The following is a 23277-nucleotide window of genomic DNA, read 5'->3' as shown; positions in this document are numbered from 1 at the left end:
TGTGGGACTCCAAAAATTTGTCTACTCACTAAAAACCCAAACCTCGGTTTCACTTTCGAGAGAGCGAGTAATCCCCCCCCCCCCCAGTACCGCCATCTGGCATTTCATCAGGGGGGAAATACTATCAGATACTAAATACTAGATACTAGATATCACATACTAAATACTAGGCACCACACGCTAACCGATAAATACTAGTTGCCGAATACTAGATACCGCGCGCTAAACAGTCAATACTAGTTACTAAATACTAGATGCCGCGAGCTAAACAGTAAATGCTAGTTACTAAATATCAGATATTGGATACTAGATACTAATACTAATTTGAAAGTATTTTTTCAAATAAAATAATACTTATGCATATATAAAAATTGATAGGTTTTTTTAGAAATATTTCTAAGATTATATATTGTTTTATTTCTCCTCAGTAGACATACCTTAACGAAAATCTACAAATAGACCTTTATTATTATTATTTATAACAACCCAATATGTAGAATTTACTATTAATAACCTCTACATAACTGACCTTACAAGTAATAAAAATGAACAAAAATGTGAAAATTCTCCAGCTATGAGACCAGTCTTTCTCATTCTTCCTGTTCTTCTCTCGTAAAGTACAACGCGGGAGATTCGGAAAATTCGGTATGCATGAAGGGGCGCATCTCCTTAGGCATGATCCTTTCAGGAAGTCTGTACTTATGAAAGCTGGTGCATGCAAAGCAATCGGGAGCCTGCTCCAACCCTTATGTCCTTAACGGCCAAACTTACAGCGCACCCTTTCACCATGCTAAAGCTCGTGACACCCGTGCAGCCATTGTAACAAAAACTGATTAACCACGTAACAGTATGCAGTTTAAAAATCAATTTAAAGAACAAAATTTTATGTAAAATAATAGTCGTCTAAGCTGCCTATTTGCCAAATTGATTAACCTCGCAAAACAAAAAGTAGAAAAATTGGCACTAAAATTTAAAACAATTGTGAAAGTGGAGTGGGCTCTCTCCATGGTCCGCCGTCCGAGGGTTGAAATAGAAATTAAAATTTGGATATTAATAAAAACTAGCTGCATTCTCATAAAAAATTTTAGTGTACACAAATTATTCTCAAGGTAGTAATTTGTGAAATTTAAATATTTTAACATTTTTTAATAATTTGAATATAATATTAAATCAAAAATATCCTATTTGAAGAGTAATTATCTAACTATCATAAATGGAATTTGATTTATTTGTTGCGTTATTGGTTGCGTTCAAAGCGTTCGATTTGGATCGAGATAATTAAGTGGTCGATTAAGATCAAGATCGTTCGTAAGGCAGGTGCGTTTTCGTCGGTGCAAGATGAAATGTGCCAATAATGATCGGCTTAGTGCTCGGTTGCCATTCTTACTACTTCGTGAATTGCCGACCCATTACGGTCTACGAGAACGGCCAAACAGCTATTTCAATATTTCATTCACGAGATGAACATCGTCGTACTCTTAATCCTTTCTTTGCTTTGCTCGTCCCATTCGTCTGCAGTTTAGGTGTTGTCTTCTTTACATCCATGTGCATCAATAACAATTATTCTCGGTGCATTCTTTTTTTCATGTTGCAATGCAGCACTTGAAATACATTTATTAATTTTTATTAAACTTATTTTACTGTATAATTAAAATTGATTCATTTTTAAATGACCCTGTAACAAGTGGAATAATTGAGAGTCGAGGAGAAATTTTATTTTCACTGCATTTTATGCAACAATTGCGCCAACTGCAATTACATTTTCAACAAATTGTCTACTATTAAGGATGTACGGGTATTCGAGAATTCGGGTACCCAAGCTTTGGGTCGGATTAGTAATGACGGGATCGAGTCGGGTAATAATCGGGTCACGTCAAGCAATGATCGTCGGGAAGGACCCTGAACCTTCGCCCAGCACATTTTATTCGGGTGCCCGTAATTTTGGGACTCGAATATCAACTCGAGACCTGAACTCATCTCGAGGCTTCAACTCAATGCGAGACATGATTTTTCAGAGTTACGTTAAATCTTTAAGTTTGAAAGTGTTTTCATATATTATCGTGTATTATTGGATGTAATTTCGGGTCCCGAAATTACGAATACCAGAACAAATTTAAATGCTGGACAAACTTTCAGAATACTGGTACTTTTAGAATCTTCGGGTACCCGCACATCCCTAACACATTATAAAAAAAAGTTGCTAAATATCAGAATACATAAATGAAAATAAGACACAAGACCTCAATTCAAATGATTATAAAATATTTTGCACTTTCATCTTCAAACTTTAAATTATAACAATATTGTTAATATATGCCACTTGTTTTAAATTTTATTTATAATTGGTATACTTTCAGATTTCTTAAAATACGAATGCCAAAATATAGGTTTCATTTCAACATTTTATGTTCGACATAAAATACAAATTGAACCAGTAAAAGGTTGATCAACATGGAAACATTGATCGAGGTAACCACAATAAATTCCTCCGTCCCAGAAATCGCATCCAATATCTTTGTTGCATTGAAATCACTTTATTCGAAAAAAAGAGAGAGAGAGAGGCGAGAGTTGATTTAAATTTATACAGTTTCTTTGCAAACGACAAAATATCAGGTGGAACCAGTTCTTAAACATGCCAAGGCAAATCGTTCGCTAGCAATTCTTTCGCGTCTCCTCTTGAAACATGAATTTTCAAATGACGTCCTTATCGCAAACGACTGAAAAAAGCAGCCGGAACGGTCGGGGTTTACGTTCGCAATGAAACACGAAAGCGAGCATTTCTCAATGTACGTATCTCTATTAAGAAAACTTTGTATGTAAGTTGATCATTATATAGCAGGTGCGTTCGCCGTTTTGCATTTTACGAAGGACAAAAAGTTGTTGAAGATAGCTGCAAAACTTCTAGCATCGAATCTCAAATGGTATACCTTCCAAGATATCAATTATTTTTCTATTCTTTTATGGTTTATGGCTAAAATTTTTGCACTGTTGATAATGCGAGGGTACAAAATTGAAAATTAATTATCTTTAATCCTTTGCTGCATTATTTTACAAATCTGCTAGGAAATTCTTGCGTTTTTAAAAATTAATTATAAATTTTCATTTCCATAATTTTGCTAATTTTCAATACTAAACAACAGCAATTCTCAACTCGTGATATACAGTATAACAATTTTAATACTACTTGATTATCGTACAGCATTGAGCATAATAGGCTTCCGAGGGAAAAAGGCAATATCCCCCTCCTCGGGAGTCGCTGATCCTCCCCGTAGGCGTTTGGGAGGGGAATGACGATGTAGGCCCCATTGTAGGGGAAAAGGCCCCATATACATATATAGGTTGTCCCAAAAAGAGTGTAAGCCGTCAACGGCATTACTCAATTAGGCCATACCGATACCCGTAAGATCACCGAAGTCAAGCTACGTGGGTACGGTTTCGTCAAAAGATGGGTGACCGTGTGCTATTGGCAACGGATAGCGAGTGACGAATAATGAATAAGCGAAATAACGAATAACGAAAGAAACGAGATTCTATGGCCACTAATTTTCGATGGACAAAAGGGAACTAAAGTTCCCCAAGTACGCCACCCTCGCAGATAACAAGAGGCGCGAAATCTGCTATCAGAGGGAAACTATAAAGACGAAGAAGAAGAAGAAGAAGAGTGTAAGCCGCTTAAAGGGGTGATAGCTGGGATAATTCTGAACAACTTTTTCCTTTACGAAAGTGTTATTTAAAGCTTCGTTTTTGAATTATTAAGGAAAAATCACTGATCAATCTGAACGCACATAGCGTGCGAGCTTAGGGACGGCAGCGTTGGCCTAAAGGCTGGTGCAGACACGGCTAGTAGTTTAGTCGAGTGGGGAGTAGCTACTTACTACTAAACCGTTTAGTGCATAGAAAAATGTCCGGACTAGTACAGTTGAGCTTTGAAAATCAAGAGTTCAAGATATATCCCTTGACTAAAGAAATGCGTCCGGACAGGTCTGTCCCGAAGGCTAGTTAGTGGTGGGGCAAGCCTAGTTAGTGGTGGGGGAAGCCTACTCGACCAGCAAAATCCAATGAAACGGATCGACTCGACTAAACCGTTTTACTAAACTACTCGACTAAACTCTAGTGTCCATACACTAAACTACTCGCCACTCGACTAAACTACTAGCCGTGTCTGAACCAGCCTTAACACTACCTGCGTCTAAACGTTTACGCGGGAAAGTTTGAATTGATATTTGTTATTATTCACATTTCTTAATTATACACTAAATTTTATAATATCTAATAATTGAAAATTATATTATTTTGTTCTCAAATCACTTTTAATATTAATATCATCAAAACTAGGTCTTTGAGAATTGCTGCTTCCCCTATATCGCCATTTTTCCTAGGGAAGCCTACTTTGCTTGATACTATACATATTAATTTACCTTTTCTCTTACTTCTTGATGAAATTCTTAAATTTTAGTTTCGGTGGTACACATTTATGAAGAGATATAGAATTGCTGCTATACAATATTTCTTCGAATAAATTTCCAAAATATAAAAATAAAAAAAAAATAAAAATTTGAAAAAGAATTCTATTGTCAAAGGTCTAATAATATCTATAGTTATAACATTACAGCAAATATCAATTTTCATTGAAACTTTGAGGAAATTTTTCTTTTTTGTTCAGTTTAAAAATTGGCTACTGTCCTTTGTTAAGTGGGTGTAAGATGTAACGTATTTGAAATAGTGGAACATAGGAAAGGAATTAGTAAAGGATCGGTTCGCAAAGGTAGAAGGTGGTTGATCGTGACGGTGTGTTTAGGGGCAGTAACCCAGCCCATCCAGCCGACAACAGTTGCGGTTAAATGCCTGAGAGAATCGACGATGGTGATGCCACGCCGCGAAACCACCGACAACCCTTTCTGGCCAACGAGCCATATCGGACGATATGTTTCACCACACTTATCGTCGACTTGAATTTCAAATCTTTTTACTTTCTTTAAGTATCAAATACCCGCATATCCCTTGAAATTCCTAATCTAAGATATTTTCTAATAACAAGACTGCGAATGCATTCGTGCAAATGCAAATTGCATATTTTAATACAGTAGACTCGCGTTATATTGCCACGGAAGCGTAGTACCAGCATGCTTGAAAATCTGTGTGCAAATCAAATCGCTAATGTGACGAAATAACGAAGGTTCACTGTATAAATAGAAAGTGCATAATTATGTTGCCTACTTTGTATGTTTTTTTTCGAAAAATTTCTTACAAATTTGCAATTAAATTTTCTAAAAATCATTCGTTACAGAAAATTATTCCTAATTCATAAATAACTTGTTATTTCTGAATATGCCTAGCTCTGATAAGGAAGTAATTTACATAGTTATCTGCCAGGGTAAATTATTTATTTACACGTTCACCTACCCTGCACTGGGTCTGTAACGGTAGTCCACTGATATAACTGCTAATTTTTGTCCAATTAAAACAACTTCTATCAGCAAGTATTTAATAATCCATGTATAATCGTCGATTCAATTATCATAGATAAAATAGCGATCGATTGGAAATTATTAGTGTTATTTCGTTAACGATAGATATCTGAAGTTCGATAGGTTCGAACGAGTTTCCCTTCGAATGCAAGTAGGCGTTTGAGATTCTTTCGAGGTAGCGTGCTGAAGAGGAAATGGAAAGAGGGAAGGGAAACGGCAGGGAGAAAGAGAGAGACTCAGTTATTTAATTAAAACCGGATTATACGTGGTAGGTAGGGGTCTATCCTACATCTGTAACCACCAACCTGGCACCATCGATATATACTAATTGCTCTATCCGGATTAAATGGCCGTAAATACTGCACAAACTCCCAGCTAATTACCTGCAGCTTGTACTTCAATGATATAGGAAACGGGCATCCTTCTTCCTTGAATTTTTCATGAACACGTCCTATGTGAGACACATTCTCGCTGCACTCGTGAGAATATCAAACGTCAGTTTAAAAAAAAAATAATCAACCGCTGAAAGTGTTATGATATTAATTTATGCATAAAAAGAAGAGAGTGAAATATGGAATTGGAAACGTGCGACTGAATATGGATGATTAATTTATTTAACTCTGTACATTCGTTTACGCTTTCATTTTATAACGTATGAAATATTCTATAATTGCGTGCTATTTTTTCAAATTATAATACAATTTATTTCTAAAAAATGTAGAATGATATACAAATTTTTTAATTCTCGAACGACGGGCCATGGAGAGAGCCTTAATTTTAATTTCTGAATTTTACACTGCTCCTTCGCAAATTATTCTTCTAACATATGAAACCCGTTTATTTAAAAATTATACGCTTAACTTTAGGCTAATACCCTTGTAACATTTAAGGGTTAATTACTATTTTAAATTTGAATATTTTCCCGCGCTTTTATTTATTTGAAAAGTGGCGCAAGAATATGATAATAATAATGATTACTTCATTAATTGGAGTTACCATGACTTTTCAAAAAATAGATCTTTAATTAAATAAAAGAAGAGGCTCAAAATCCTGATTTTGACGATATTAATTTAAAATTAATTTGGGAACAAAATAATATAACTTTTTTTAAATTATAGAATTTAGAGTATAATTGAAAAGTACGAATAAGAAAATAAATATTAATTTAAATTTTCTCGTCTAAAAGTTTATACGCAAGCAGTGGTCCGCCACAGGCCTAATCAGGGCCTCTTTAGCTGCATTGTCATTCTCCCCGGGGAAGTCTAGGGAGAAGGACGAGAAGCTGGAACACGTGTATTATGCCATCTTGTCTTCCTAAATCTTTTTGTGCCCATTTAACTTAAGCAATGAATTCCGACACTCAAAACCGTTATATTTCGTCCATATTTGTCGAATGCTATCAGATTATAAGAAAAAGATTTTAAAAACAGTGGTAATATTAAAGTTTAATAAATAATTAAAAAGAAATCTTTAACTCTTAACTGGTGAAGTGGTTCCTGAGGAACAATAACATTTTTAAACAACGGGCAATCTGTTGTAGGATTGAAAAATATTAAACACTTTCATCTTTTATGTTATATATATATTATTTATTATATGTAAGAAAATACTTGAAACTGAACACATATTAAACTCTTAAAAAATAATTTAAACAAAAAATACAAATTGCATCATGCATGAACATCAAAACACAAAACCATAATCTTTAAAACAAAGAACTAAACCGCAGTAAGCTCCAACTTCAACTGAAAAACATAACTTCATCACCAAAAGTCACTAGCCGCCGATCTCAATCATTCAATATATTTAAAAAAATTTACTACGCGACATCCCATCACAATCAAATGTCTGTTTAATTTTCTTTTATAAGATATTTTTATTAATGTCTATTTATTGTTTATGTATTTGTATCTTGGAATCAGTAGATTAATTGGGGTATATCAGATTCCACCTCACCAATTAAGGGTTAAAAACATAGTATATATGGAAATATAATTTTCATTGTCGGTCATATAGAACCGAAGGAAGACCGCAGCATTTCTTTATTTTTCTATTCTGTTTGTATAATTTCTAATCAAAATTTGATTTTTATTTTTTTTTGCAAATACTTAAGGGTGGTTGACCCTTGCCTCTTAAATTTCTCTGTAAAGTTGATGTCTTCATGTCCCCTTTGCACTTTCTTCTTCTCATTTCCTTAGGCACTTTCGTCCCTTTTGCAACACCCGTTCCCCTCGCTTTGATTAAACGACAATGCTTCTCCCCCTTTTTCGCGGGGCTATCTCCCGTGACCGTGACCATAACCGCGTTATCATTTACACTTTAGAAGATAGAGTGGCCGCGTATCTTTAATTAAAACAGACACCTAGAAGAACGAAATAAAAAGATTCGGTCGCCTATCCCAGGGTGCCACGTTATTAAAGCGTGGTGGATCCACACAAGAAAAATACCAACATTGTTATATTTATTTTTGCAAAATTCTACCAGAAATTCTAAACTCTCCGAGTTTATAATTTATCTACCTGAGTTTATTAATAAACCTTTTGACACCATCAATTGTTGATGAAAAGGAAATTAATCATTTTTTAATTATTTTTAATTATCTTAGTAACTCAGTTTAAATAATAAAAGTTTATCATTTTTAAAGCAATAATATAAAGTTTAAATTTAAATTAGAATTGGGATTTTCTCCATGGTCCGCTATTTGATATACACCTTTTAATATTTAATTACTATCATATTATAAAGTCTTATTCCAAGAAATAAAATATTTTATTTTTAATTGTACAGATATTTTATTTGTGACGTTTAAATATTTTCTTAAATATTAGATAAAGCGAAAAGAAATGCCTTTTTTTTGTCTTATTCCAAACCCAGTTTTCGTGCGGCTACATTCGAGTAAGTGCGTCAATATTGGTGTCATTTTGAAACTGTGTTCATACTGTTATTGTTTTCATGTCGTTGCTTTGTCTTTTACCGACAGTAAAAATGTCACGGCCAGAGGCCAGAGATTGCGGAGACTCAGTTGCGCTGTATTTTGCTATTTCTATTCGATAAGGAATTAAAGCTCAAAAAAGCTACGGAAAATGTTAATGAAACTTGCGGCGAAATCTTGAATATTTGTAAATGTCAATGCTGGTTCAAACAATTTAAAAACGGTGCCAAAAATTTTAAGGATAAGCTGAAATCGGGAAGACCATGAACCACTGGTTAGTCTATCACTGCCGAGGTCTACTGTGCACAATTAGATAGATTAAAGACCGAATTAATGAGAAAACGATCCGTTTTGGTGCATTGAAAAAAAAAAACGACATTTCTTTTCGCTTTACCTAATATAATGATACATACTCTGTCTCTTTTACGAAGAACCTAATGGATGATGTTGTTCATAATAATAGTATTACAGAATTACAATTAAAAATAAATTTACTTTGGCATATATTGTGAATTCTAAAGTTATAATACCATTTCATTTCTCACAATCAATTTACTTTTATTGGCGAAAAATGATTAGTCCTCGAACGGTGGACGATTGAGAGAACCCTAAAAACTTAATATTGTATTTCATATTATTTTTATTTTCTAAATTTTGCATTGTTCCTCTAACAATTATTCTTCCAACATGTGAAACTCTTCTACAAAATTAGACGTTTAACTTTAAGTTAATATCATTATATGGGTTTTTTAAGTTTCGGTCTCGATTGACTCAGGTTCCGGTGTTCAAAGGTTAATATATTAAACAAAATATTATTTGAAATATTTTTCTCTAAATTTTATCCAGCTCCGTATGTAAGTGACACTTGAATTTTTATAAGACCCCATCCGTCTATATTATACAAAAGGAATTCTCTAAATTACCCAGTTGAAAATATTTTTAATTAAATACTTGGAATAATAGCGAAAGTGATGTATAAAATTATCATTATTGTAATGATTAATTATCATTATTATTATTCTAATTTTGTGTGGTTACGGCATGATAGTTAAAAGGACACCCTGTATAAAGGAATCACGAAACGAAGAAAGGAATACGTTGCGCCGGTGTATTTTGCATCGCGATTATTTCCAATCGAAGCAATTCCGCAATGCCTATAAAGGAAGCAGAAGGTGTCTGTTTCAATAAAGAAAGGAAAACGGAATATCGAGAGTGTGGGAGAGGGTGGGACGCGGACATAAATTTGCGAGTGTACCTAATTGAAAGGGGCGAAAGAGGAACGGAGGCGAGCACTGACTTCCCGACAAAAGGCGGAAGAAAATGAACGGAGACGCTGAAAAAGGAGAGACGGAAGGGAAACGCTTCAGGATATGTTAAACGGCTGGAAAATAGCCGGTTGGCATTCTCCAAATAAACGACGACAGAAACGGAAGGAGCACACTCTAGCCTCCGAGACAACATTCTTCCTGTCCAAGTAACTTACGATTCTCGCGAACCCTCACAAAAAAATACCTTTTAACATACTTTTCTATCGACAGTACGCTATTGACCTATTCAGAAATGTTTCAATTTCCTTTACAAAGGAGGTCTTTGGGAATTTCATTCAAATTATGTACCGTGGTGTTTTATGATATATTTTTTTTATTTAAGCACATGATAAACAGTGTTATACCAAGATGGTGGGGGGGCTTCTAAGGCTTCCATTTACTATAGCAAAAAATGTTAATAAAATTTTGTTTACTGTTTCACTTATTTTTATTTTTTTTTTTATAGACTCGGTAATAATTGAAAAAAATATTCTAATACCTATATATCTTTTTGATTAAATGTTATTTAATTTTATTTAGAATAAATTTTATCAACTAAGGGTTGTGCTTTTGACGGTATGATAGCCCCGACTCCCTGATGATAAGTTTACAATTTATATTTGTATAAACATTTGATAAATTATTTTCACAATTTATCCTAATTAGTATGCAGATAGTGACCCGTTGGACCGCATCTGGGCCTGGGTTTATTTCTAACTATATATCCTTATAATATGAGTCAATCGTGGCCAATCGTGATCCAAATTTACAAAGCAAATATTTAATTTGTACATCAATTATGTTTAATAATTTTTACAGGAAGTGTGTAAAATTTAAAAAGTGAATACAACATTGGATTAAAATGGAGGTTCTCTCCATGGTACGCCATCCAAGGGTTACTCAAAGACTGCAGATATGGATAAAAAGTATCAATTTAAACATTGTAGACAGTATTTATTTATTTAGTCAATTTTTTGTCTATTTAGTTTAACACCGCGTTTCAAAAGCTTAAGCATCATTCTGCTTTATGCGGAAGTGATGTAAGTATATTTTCGTTAGTTTCTTCGTGGATAAAAAATAAGTAAGAACCGTTCATTCGAATGATGTGAAGACTTTATGCAGGAATAGTGCAAGTCGAAAGAATATTAAATAAAATGATTATGTATCTTGATCTTCGAGGGGGGGGATCGGAATTATTATTTTCGTTGGTTGATATTACTACATTTTGCAGAACCTTTACTTCATCTCTCGTTATTTACTATTCAATTTTTTTAAACGGCTCAGTTAACCCTCGAACGACGGACCATGGAGAGAGCCACAAAAGGGTTAACATGTAGCGACTATCTGTATACATAAAAAAACATTTAGCATGCAAACAGTTACAAAATTTTACAACACACGAATCAGAGGAACCATTTTTAAGAAACTTGTTTTCATAAGTGGTACTTGTGTCATTAAATCGCGCCAAACTTTATCTACACCTTTAACATTGTTTGTTGTAACTGGCAATCAATCATTTTGGATTAAGAATATTAATGAAGCGTTTACGTAGTAATTTTTATGAAATTTCAAACTTTAATCTGATGTGCAATCTTTTATGTTATCAAATCCTGTCAGACTTTATGTTTCAAAATTCAACATTGTTCGTTGTAACTGAGAATCAGTCGTTTTATATTAAGAATATTAATGAAGCGTTTGTGTAGACATTTTTATTAATTTTCAAACTTGAATTTAATGTGCTATATATGCTAGTTTGTAATACTTTTATGTTATCAAATTATATGATTGTAACAATGTGTTCTTGTTTCTTCAGAGAAGGAATTTTATCGTTTCTTTTCCTGCATATAAAAAGAGCTGAATTATCACGTATATGTAATACGTATATGAATATGATTCATTTCTTAAACAAGTTTCGTTAACATTGGTAGGTTCACGTAAAAGTGGCGTAACAGGTGTAGCAACTCGACAGAGTTTATTTGACTTCAACATCCGGAATTTTCTCTGTAAGCTAACATTTTCAAGGCTCATAATTCTTTTGAACGATTCATATGACGAATGTTTCTTTTAGATATGAACACGCAGTAACTGTGGAAAAAGCCTAGAAAATAAAAATTTGCATTATACACGTAGAAAATTATGGAAGAGAAGGCTAATTGTAAAATAAAAAATGACATTAGTATTCATAGTCAAATAATTCATAAAAATTTAATTTTATATATTTATTACTTCTAATTACAACATTTTTATTAATCCTTCTGTGGTAAAAATTGAGTTAAACAAATGTTTCATTGAATCGTTAATTTATACTTATAATTATTTATAATTTATAACTTCTAATTATAAAATAATTAGTATAAATTAGTATAAATATAGATGAAATATCAAGTTTTCTAATAGAATTGATAGGCTGTTTGATATTTTTTAATTCACGTTTACATTATTATAAAATTGCAGAAGTCGATTTGTAGGCTATGTTTTGTTATTTTGTTGCAAAAATATCTTAATCGTCTGTAAGTAAGCATATGTTTTGCAACTTCCATGGACAACCTGGGTCGTTTATGTTCATGACTGATTTTTTTACTGTTGCTTGGTTTTTAAAAAATCGAATAAAATTCTGGGGTACTTACTGAGGGCTCTACTTTAATTCTTGAACAGTGAAGCCTGGATCAATCGAGACCCAAATTTACAAAACATACACAAGGATATTAACTTAAAGTTAAAAGAAGTTTCACATATTAGAAGAATAATTTGTAAAGGAACTGTATAAAATATTGAAAATGAAAGTAATATGAAATACAGAATTAAATTAAAATTAGGGCTGTCTCCATGGTTCGTCGTCCTAGGGTTGATATATAATCATCCCTCGAGTCAAATGTTTAAAGGATCAATTGGAAAAAATAATTGTGGCTCTCTCGATGGCCCATCATCCGAGGGTTAATATTGTATAATCGTTTCATGAGTCAAATGTTTCAAAAACTAATAGGGAAAAATAAATATTCAAAAGAAAATCTGGAAATAGTTGAAATTCGCTTCAGACATAAATGACCCAGTTTGCCCAAGAAGCTGGGCTTCTAAAATTTATATTTATCATGATTTGGATTATGTGGCATATAAATCAAATTGTTAGTTTTGCTGTCATTACATTTTTTTCTTCTTTGTTTTGTTTAATGTCAATAGTTATTCTATATCTGACAATTTTGCTAGTAATTTATAAATGTTTTGTAATATTTCAATAAATGTTCTTAATTTTGTGAAAATGTTTTACTGGAATATTCGAGAAAAAGTCCAGCGTTGATAATCCATACACATTACATAAGGAAATATCTTTTTCCTTTTTCTTTTATTCTTTATAAGGTAATAAATTCTCAGCAAAGGAACCATGCTTGGAAGCTCATCACCTTCTACGACGATTTTCGTTTTGTGACTTTTCTTGCGATTAACGTAATACTCTCTTCAAAGAAAATAATTACAATGAGTTTGAATGGTTTTTAAATCATATTACTTAATATTTCCTCTGTTGTAATGGAAGTTTTCTTCTTCTGTAATCTTGTCCTTTCCTGCATACTTGAAAGAATATTTTAAGATTACACATTACAGTATTTTTTTTAAATAAAATAATGAAATAGATCAAATAACTTTTTAATGTTACACGTCACAGTATTTTGCAAGTGGCATTTTCTAAAACTTTTCAATTAAAAACAGAAATTGTTAGTTAAATTACCCCCTTTCAAAGCCGAAAGGCAAGAAATAAAGCTATCTATCTATCTTGTTAGTTAAATTATTAAATATAATGTTGTAAAATTTTCAAAAATGTCGCATTCCTTTGGTTCTAATTGTAAACTCCTCACTTTAGATGTTTAAAATATTAGGAGATCTTTGAAATTAGTATAACATAATATTTAAAAAATACATATTATTTCTATTATCATTAATATTATTATTTTATTATTATTATAATATTATTATAATAACTACATATTATTTTATTATTAATACATAATTATTTTTGTAATACAAAAACACTCAATATAATCCAAATCTACTGTTAAAAAACAACCGAAGCTCTAATGATCGCAATCATATTAAACTATTTTGTTTTACTGTCACAGAAATGAAACATAATTAAACTTTTACAATCACTGATATAATTAGAAAAAAAAGAAGTAAATATGATATATTTATTTAATTAATGTAATAATAAACGATATCATTTTTGTGTTGCAGGTAAAAAGAAGTTCCCTTCGGATCCATCCTGCTGTCCAGCATGTGGGGTCACTGTAAGGCCGCAAGAATTGGAGCAACACTTTGCCCAGGAACTGGATCGACTTTACAAAATATCCTCAGCGTCGTCACGAGCGCGAGCGTCAAGGTCGAATTTACCTCCGGGGCATCCTCAGGATCATCCCCATGGACCTATGCTTCACGCGCCATCCGCAGCTGATGGCACGCCTCATGGACGATGGGAGACTTACAAGAGGATTAAGGCTAATAGACAGGTTAATGAATATTCATATAAATTACAGTAAAGTCTTTGTCTATAAAATTAATTAACTGTCGAATGGTGAATACTGGGTCAATCATGACTTACACCCCTGAGTACAAAATGTACAAGAATATTTTGACTGAAGATTAAGCAATTAAATTTATAAATAAGAGACCCTTGAACAGCGAAGCCTGGACCAATCGAGACCCAAACTTACAAAACAAATACTTAATTAATATTGGAAGAATAATTTTTAAACGAACAGTGTAGAATTTGGAAAATGAAAATAATATGAAATAAAAAATTTAATTAAAATTGAGGCTTCCTCTATGGTCCACCGTTCGAGGGTTTGAAGACCAATTTAGAAAATAAAAATGAAAAATTCTAAAATTAGAGAAATTCACCATTCGAGAATTAATTTAACCAGTCATTTGGGATATTTATCAGGAGCTTGGAGAATTTTTTAAATAAGTAATAAACAATTAAATAGAGGTAGTCTTCTTCGTTTGTTATCAGCTCAAAATACAATATATAGAAAATTTTCTCAAAGAAAATTGCCTAAAAATTGTAATAATGAGAGCCATCTAATGCGAATTAAACAAGTTTTTAAATAGAATATTCAAAATTATTTAGTTAGAAACACAGATCCATAAGAATTAAATTTACAGCAATTATAATACACTAATTAATTTATCTGCCGATATCCTGAATGATTATTTCACTGATGAATTACCCTTTGAAGAGAAACAGATAAAATAGATTAATTAGAACGATTTTACTGAAAGCATCATTCTGGAATTTGTTTAACTTTAAATTACATGATAATATTTTTTTCAAACCTACACTAATCTCAGTCAAAACAGAATACAATAGTCTCAAAATCATTGTTGTTTCTTATATGTACAGGCTAGAATCCGTGTAAAGAATAGGAAAAGAAAAGCGGACGACCCTTCGTGTCCAGTTTGTAGTGAAAGACTAGCCGGTAGCCCAGAAGAGTTGAATCAACATGTCGAAAGGTGTCTGAAGAAACATAACGGCAATCCAACGAGCCAAAATAATTTAGATGAAGAAGAAGTAGATGTAGAAGGCGATGCTGAAACTTTCGAGGAATACGAATGGGCCGGACAAAGAAGAGTGCGAGCAACCTCGATGCTTGTCGGTGGATTTTCTGGTGAGTTTCATTTCTTCTCAATTAATAAAACTTTGTTATTGGATAGTTAATTGATCCAGACGTTCCATAACATGTTTTCTCTAATACACAAAAGATGAAATATAACATACAGGGTGTTCAAAAATTACCTGAAGAGCTCTACATCGTTGGATAGGACACGAAAAATCGAAGTGAAAAGTTCTGTAGCATTTTTCGATGGGATCAGTAATTTAGCCACATTTCGTTGTTGAAAATTGAAAAATTGACCAATCAGTGCGCAGCTTGAGTGGCAAGACGCGCAGAGTAGGAGAATAGCCTCCTCTACCGCTGACGAGCCGCGCCGCTGAGCGTCGCGCTTAAGGCTGGTTCAGACACGGCTAGTAGTTTAGTTGAGTAACGAGTAGTTTAGTGTATGGACACTACAGTTTAGTCGAGTAGTTTAGTAAAACGGTTTAGTCGAGTATATCCGTTTCATTGGATTTTTCTGGTCGAGTAAGCTTCCCCCACCACTAACTAGGTTTGCCCCACCACTAATCTAGCCTTCGGGACAGACCTGTCCGGACGCATTTCTTTAGTCAAGGGATATACTTATCTTGAACTCTTGATTTTCAAAGCTCAACTGTACTAGTCCGGACACTTTTCTATGCACTAAACGGTTTAGTAGTAAGTAGCTACTCCTCACTCAACTAAATTACTAGCCGTGTCTGTACTAGCCTTTACGCATGCATCTCCTACTCCGCTGGTCTTGCCATTCAAGCTACGCGCTAATTGGTCAATTTTTCAATTTTCAACAACGAAATGTGGCTAAACTATTGATCCCATTGAAAAATGTTACAGAACTTTCCGCTTCGATTTTTCGTGATCTATCCAACGATGTAGAGCTTTTCAAGTAATTTTTTAAGACTCTGTATATCTCTCTGTTTGAAACATTAAAATTTGTTATACGTATAACAAAAAATAATAGTGATATTAAACACAATAAAATAAACTTAAGATTAATTTAAAAAAAAAGATAGGTATTGTAACAAAGAGTATTAATTTTTAAACAGTTAAATTGGGGCTCTCTCCAGGGTCCGCCATTCGAAAGTTACTCAAAGACTAGAATATCAGTTTAAAGCTTTACCGCCGATAAAGGGGTCCGTGATCTTGCCCCCAGGAACGGTTCCCTCACTCATGGAACAACCGAAAAAAAAAAGATAAAAAGTATCAGTTTAAAGATACTTTTTTTAAACGGTTATTTATTGCATATGCAATAGATAAATAACAATGGCTAGATTTTATTATTATTATTATTATTGATAAACGCGCCGGGCACTCAGTCCTCAAAGAACCATTGTGCCCGAGCCCATACGGGCTCAAGTTACCGAGGTAAATTGTGAAGGCCGGTCTCCCTTGCAAAGCCCAGGAGTCCGCCCACTCCAATGTCCTCCAAGTGTGCGTCGTCGAGGACTCTGGGGCCCCGAGCCTTGAACGCCCAGAGCCTCCAGACCTTTGCAACGCAGTATCAAGTGGAGAGGAGTCTCATCCTCCTCCCTACATCTCGAACATCCAGGTTCCTGTTCCATGCCTATATGTGCTTTAGGTGTTTCCTCGTGTACCAATGCCCAGTGATGAGCCCCCAAGTAAACGCAGCTGATTCCTTTCTAGGCAGCTTAGGGTCCTACCTAGCATCATTGAAGTCCCTCTAATAAGGGCCTTAGTGTGCCTCATGCCTCGAGTCCGGCTATGGCTAGATTCACGAAATCACTTTATGGTATTTTTGCGAAGGAGAACTAATTGTAAATTGATCATGTATTTTCCATATGTTTAAAGCCGTAGGTTTAGCGACGTCGAGCAACCGTTCCGCCGGCGGAAATGGCGGATCGAATCAACAGGAGGACGAAGACGTGGACCTGGTGGTCGACGGAGACGACGTAGCCGAATTTGGACCAGCGCAATATTCTGAGGCCGACGTTATTACACCACGTATGGAGGGAACGCCCAGAGAGCAGAAGGAAAGAGATGCTCTTCGAGAAGCAGTGATTTCCCCGAATGCGCCAAATACCCCACACACGCCCCACTCGTCGCACACACCCGATCAAATTGGACAAAATTTGGTCGAAGTGAAGCCTGAACCAGGAACGAACACTTCTTTGAGTCAAAACGAGCAGGAAGAAGGTGCCTCCTCTTCGCCGAAGAGGGATGGTGATACACCGGTGATTGAGGCCCTTAAGGGTCGAATTCGGGAACTGGAGGCTGAAATGCGCAGCCAACCATTCAAGTGTCTTATCTGTATGGTAAGTTTTTATTTTTTTATGGAATTGCTTGCTTTTTTATGTGGATAAATTCTTCAGAATATTATGTGTAAAAAAGTAGAGTTGGACCCTATTGGGGAATTCTGTTTTTCCCCTTTACGCCACGCGGTTGGAGAGTGGCGGAGGCGCCACCGTTTTACGTTCTACACTACGCAATAACCGACAGTGGTTGGAACACGCGTTGTGAAGTTCGTACTTTGTATTTTATTCGTTTCTTCATTAAAGCTATTATATCGCTAGGTAATGATCGTGTTTTAGAACTCCCTTTAATGCTCCTGCTCAAAAGACCCTCAATTTGTTTTTTCTTTCTAAATTTCTTAATGTTAATATTATCCCATTCAGTACTGGTGTGAGTACTCATATTCCAAGTAGCTTTAAAAATTTGATTTAAGTTAAATTTTATTCCAAATTTTATGGAGTTTAAAAATGACCTAACACATTGCTGAAATAAAAATGACTCTACTCTAATGTACCAGTAGGGTGCATATCGCCTCAATTATAATAACAAAAAAAAGAAAAATAATAAAATTAACAACAATCCTTACATTATCTCTTTTCATTCCATTTTTCATTAAATGATGACTGAAAAGTAAAAATTAATCATCTACATGAGAAATACAGTGCCATGTAAAAAACTTGAAATTCACTTCTTGATATCAAAAAATTTTTTCATTAGTTATTTAAAGACTAGCCTTATCAGAATTCATTAAAAATATTGTAGAAAAGACATTTATAAATCTAGCAAAAATGTCAAAATTTGTGTATGTATGATTTTTTGAACTACCTTAACAAAAAACCGAAAAAATTCAAAGGAAAATCATTATGCTAATATGTTATTACCACAATAACATAAAAGTGGTGCTCTTATGTTTTGAATAAGAAATCGCATTTTTTTAGATTTTTTGTTCGGTTTTTCATTTTTTACCACTAAGATTTACAATGGAAAAATCTGAAAAAATTGTTTAGTATGCACTACTGTCAATGAGTTAGCAGTGTGTCAAATAGAAAAAATTAGGCAAAAACTAGAATTTCAACTTTTCCTCTTTAATAATCCTCTTTTTTCGATATGCTACTGAATGATTTATTCTGAGTTTAATTTGGTTCAAAGGCTATTTTGACTACCTTAGCCGACTATACTCTTTGTGTCATTTCTTCTCAATTAAAGGAAATTGTGATTTTTGTATGTTTTTAGGAGCAATATAAAAAGCCAGTGACCTCTGTCTGCTGCTGGCATGTGCATTGTGAGCAATGCTGGTTGCACACACTGGTAAGTTGAAAATAATTTAAATTATTTTATAATAATAATATGTTCTACCAGGCTTTCTAATATATGTATCTCTCAGTATCACAATAGCACATATTTGTCACAATTTGTTTAGTATTTAATTTTTTATAAAATCATTCTCTTAAATAGCTTCAATTGCATATGAAAAAAATTAGAAAATGAATTTATTTTGACAGGATGCAAACATCGGACTCAAATTTCAGAATAAGCAATTTTATACAAATTTTAGCTCACACTGCGAATGACATTTCAATCAACATTTATTAACTGCAGTAAATTAATTATAAATTTCAATACGATCAGCCAATCAAATTCATGTATTATATGAAATAAGGTAAAATAAACTTAGTAAATATAATTATCAAATTGAGTAGACAAATATAATAAAATTTATCATCTATATTTAATTGTGAATTAAAAAAAAAAGCTACATTATTGCAAAATTATTTTTAAGAAATAGTAACAAATTCATAAGAAGGAGTTTGTGAAAAAAAATATTTTTATTTTTATTCTAACTTCAGATTTGAATTGGACAACCAAAAATACGGTCATATTTGATATTCTAAAGTAATTTGAAATTTATAAAACCCGTAATAGGAACTGATAAAATTTGAAGTTTAAAAACAAACTTTTAAAATTTTCTTTCTATTCATTTACACTTACACCCTGGGTGTAACAAGAAATGTTTCGAAAAAGTGTTATTGTCCCTTTCAGGGTGCGAAAAAGCTGTGTCCACAGTGCAACATGATAACGTCACCTTCAGACTTACGACGTATCTACATGTGAACGGAATCGTGTGCCAAACGAGAGGTCATCGATTGCTCGGAATTACCGGTGAAGAAAATCGGTCTCTGTAAAATCGTTCTAGATATTCGAGCCGTGTAAATATCTGTACATAATTATGCGTCCCGCTAAACTTAACAAACCTCCTTTAGATTGACGATGTTACGCACTGTAGCGTTAGTAGATTACATAAACCGTGAAAGGTGCGCGTGAATGGTATCCCGATCGAACAAACGGATCACATTGTCTTCGTTAATTAATTAAATACCTATCTTGTAATTATGTTACCGTTAATATTTATCTACTTATCTCTCCTCATCGTTCATAAATGGTACTATGAATTCAACCACGAAATAAGTTTATAATAATTTTTTATTATATTCGTGTCTTTTTGTATATTTTTTCGAGAAATTAACACATTTTCTACCTGGACTAAATTGAGAATTTGTCCATCATAAATCATTTCTTTTTTATAAAATAAAGCAATTCGTTGGTTTAGTATCGAGAATAGTAGATTTCTTCAGGGAAAATAGTGGTTGAGTGGAAGGAGACCTTATCAGTCGTTATGATACTCGATAAGTAGTAGGTATTATGTCTTGTTCAAATAATATATTAATAATTAAATTTTTTGTAAATAAATAAAATCTTAATTTTACAATTATTAGATAACATTTATTGTATATTAAATTTCTCAATAATTAAAAATTTTTAATTTGTAAATTCCTGATTTCTCGAGTTCTTGAGCTTTTCAACTATGGAAGTTTTGAATTCTTCAATTACTAAGTTCTCGAATTCTTCAATTCTTTAATTTCTCAATTCAATTTTTCAATTCTTGAAGTTTGGAATTCTTCCATTCTTAAGTTGTCGGGTTCTTCAACTCTTCAATTTCTTAATTCAACTTTTCAATTCTTAAAGTCTTGAATTCGTTCATTCTTAAGTTCTCGAATTTTTCAACTCTTCAATTTCTCAATTTTTCCAATTTTTCAATTCTTCAGTTTTTTATTGTTCAATTCTCCAATTCCTTAATTTCTCAATTCTTCAGTCTTTACGTTCTTCCATTCTTCAATTATCACTTTTTTAATTTCTCAATTCTCTCGTTTTATCAATTTTTTCAATTCTTCAAGTTTCAAGTTTTTTTTATCTTACAATTCTTCAATTCCTGAATTTAGCAGTTTTTCAATTTTTCAATTCTTTGTGTCTTCACTTTTTCAGTTGGAGTATGATAAAGAGTGGTTAGTCTTTTTTTCCTGTATATCAATTATTTCCCTAGAGAAGTCTACCATGCATGATACTGTACATTGTATTATTTTGTTTATTATCTTAAAGAGTTCGATTTCCATTTGTTTTGAAGCATGCAAAATAACAAACTGCAATCTCATATGGTATCGAACGTGTTAGAAATTGTAAGAAAGGCAGACAGATAAAATTCATTGAACAGTATTGCTTGTAGTATAGAATTCTACAGGATTGGTGGTGGCTAGCGATCGAATCTGGTTGGAATCGAGAACTAACTCGCGCGTACCTGAATTTCTAGGTGTTACATACTTTGAAGGATTAGTGTCTACCTTAAATTCGCCGGATCTACTCTTTCTCCCTTAATCCTCTTCTCTGGAAGAGATTGTATCTGTGTCTACGATTCACTGCGTTCGATTCACCAACAAGGGTATTAAACATTATACGTATATGCCGATTTTAATTACAGTGTATTCGTTAAAAAAATGGTGCAGTTTCATAGACATATGAAATTCAACTGGAAGTGCAACAGTTATTCAATGTCCCTCTATTATGGTAGTCTAATTGGATCAGACATTACGAACAAAGATCATCCAAAAAGGGTGTCCAAAATTAGTGTACCATCTGAATCTTTTTATCGCTTTAAAATTTTTAGTTTCATTTTTAATTTATTTTTCCATGGGAAATATATAGGTTTTTGGTTGTACACTATTTTTGAAATATTCTGTATTCTTCCTTATGAAAGATCAAGCTATTTACAGTAGACTTTCGTTATATTGCCACGTAAGCGACTTGACCTTCGCATAGATTTTCAATCTCCCTTTCCCCCTCCAACCGAAAGTTTGGAAGCTTGAAACATTCTCCGCCTCTACACACCGTTTAGTAGAGGCCATATAACGAGAACCCACTGTACTGACAAAAAAACCACTCTAAGTGTCCCTTTTAAATTTGATACAATTTTTGCATCTTGCTAGATCATGTTACTGTTATTTTTTTTATATATGATTTTGCAATCGATTAGAAGATATTTAATACTTAGGTACTAGTAGGGTACATCTACTGTAACAACTGCATTCTAGTAAAAGAACATTCCTTTTCGAACTGCATTTTTTTTTATAATTATGTAATTAGGTACATAGTACGTTGTGATATATTCAGTTTCTTTTAAAGTTTTCCTTGCATGAATATACAGTGAATTTCAGAAATATTGGTATACTCTTCAGAATGAAATAATTTTTTCAAATTTTGAGTAAATAACTTGAACTTTTTTAAGTAGTTAGCACTAGTTCACTAGATGACGTGTTTTCTTCGTTTTAAAAAAATTGCAAAGAAAATAGCGAAGATCGCTTTTTATAATTTTTTTTATCTAAGTCTGTAATATATAACTTACTTAAATTTACGAAAGAGATTTTTTTAATTTTTATCACAAAAGCTTGTAAAAAGCAGTTTTCACCATTTTCTTCACAATTTCAACCAATTATAATTTTTTCAAAATGACGAAAACATGTCATCTAATAAACCAATTTTTCTAATTTCTTAAAAAAACAAAATGCAAATTATTTGGGACAATATGAGAAAAGTTATTCTGTTTCAAAGGATGTATGAATACTTTTGTGACCCATTGTACATACAACCAAACCATGGGTAATTTTGTTCGTATTAACTTGCTAATAAAATTATACGTCTGTGAAATCTCACCATTATTTTTGTGGACACACTGTTTATATTTTAAACAACAAGAATAATTCAGAAATGAACATCCAGTGCGAATGAACTTTGAAAGAAGGTAAAATTATAAATCCCTTATAACAATCAAAAAACAAATATATTGATTTCTAACAATAAGTATTACACACATAGTATTTCTATACTTTTAGCAATTCACACGTTAGACTAACATAAAAAGGCGACATTAATTCCCGATAAAATCCATTTTAATGTACAACGATGTATGTTTCGTTTTATGTTAACGATCCATCTTAAAAAAAAAACATCCTATTTTTAAAGTTTGGGAATTTACATTAACCCTTTCATTACAGGGTCATCAATGCCGGAAACTGTACTCGTATATTTTTAATTCAAAATCCGTACTAAATACAATATTTTAACATGGGTATTTATATTTCTAATAATTATACAAACATTTATATTGCATTTGTGTTGGACAATTATAAGTAGCGAAAGGGTTAATGTAATATAATTAATTAAAAGTACACTAAATCAAATCAGGCTTCTCTAAAGGAAAATGGTGATATAGGGAAAGTAAAATTTCACAAAATCTTAAAAGTAATTTAGAAACAAAATAATATAATTTTCAATTATTATATATTATGAAATTTAGT

General features: G+C 32.8%; 1 protein-coding gene across 2 annotated transcripts in view; it reads left to right on the top strand.

Moving 5' to 3' along the window:
* The window catches only part of LOC114879490 (E3 ubiquitin-protein ligase Rnf220-like), a 245018-nt gene extending 224885 nt beyond the window's left edge, over positions 1 to 20133 (top strand). For both annotated transcript variants that reach the window (XM_029194453.2, XM_029194451.2), the window contains 5 exons: positions 13932 to 14203; positions 15097 to 15361; positions 17153 to 17616; positions 18827 to 18901; positions 19634 to 20133. In XM_029194453.2, coding sequence (XP_029050286.1) covers positions 13932 to 14203; positions 15097 to 15361; positions 17153 to 17616; positions 18827 to 18901; positions 19634 to 19705 — 1148 coding nt within the window. In that variant the 3' untranslated portion in view covers positions 19706 to 20133. The remainder of the gene's footprint in view (positions 1 to 13931; positions 14204 to 15096; positions 15362 to 17152; positions 17617 to 18826; positions 18902 to 19633) is intronic.
* The last annotated feature ends 3144 nt before the right edge of the window (positions 20134 to 23277 follow it).

Source organism: Osmia bicornis, chromosome 10 (genome assembly GCF_907164935.1).
Source record: "Osmia bicornis bicornis chromosome 10, iOsmBic2.1, whole genome shotgun sequence".
Lineage (NCBI taxonomy): Eukaryota > Metazoa > Arthropoda > Insecta > Hymenoptera > Megachilidae > Osmia > Osmia bicornis.
Note: the sequence above shows the minus strand (reverse complement) of the source record. Positions and strands in the feature narration are given on the sequence as shown.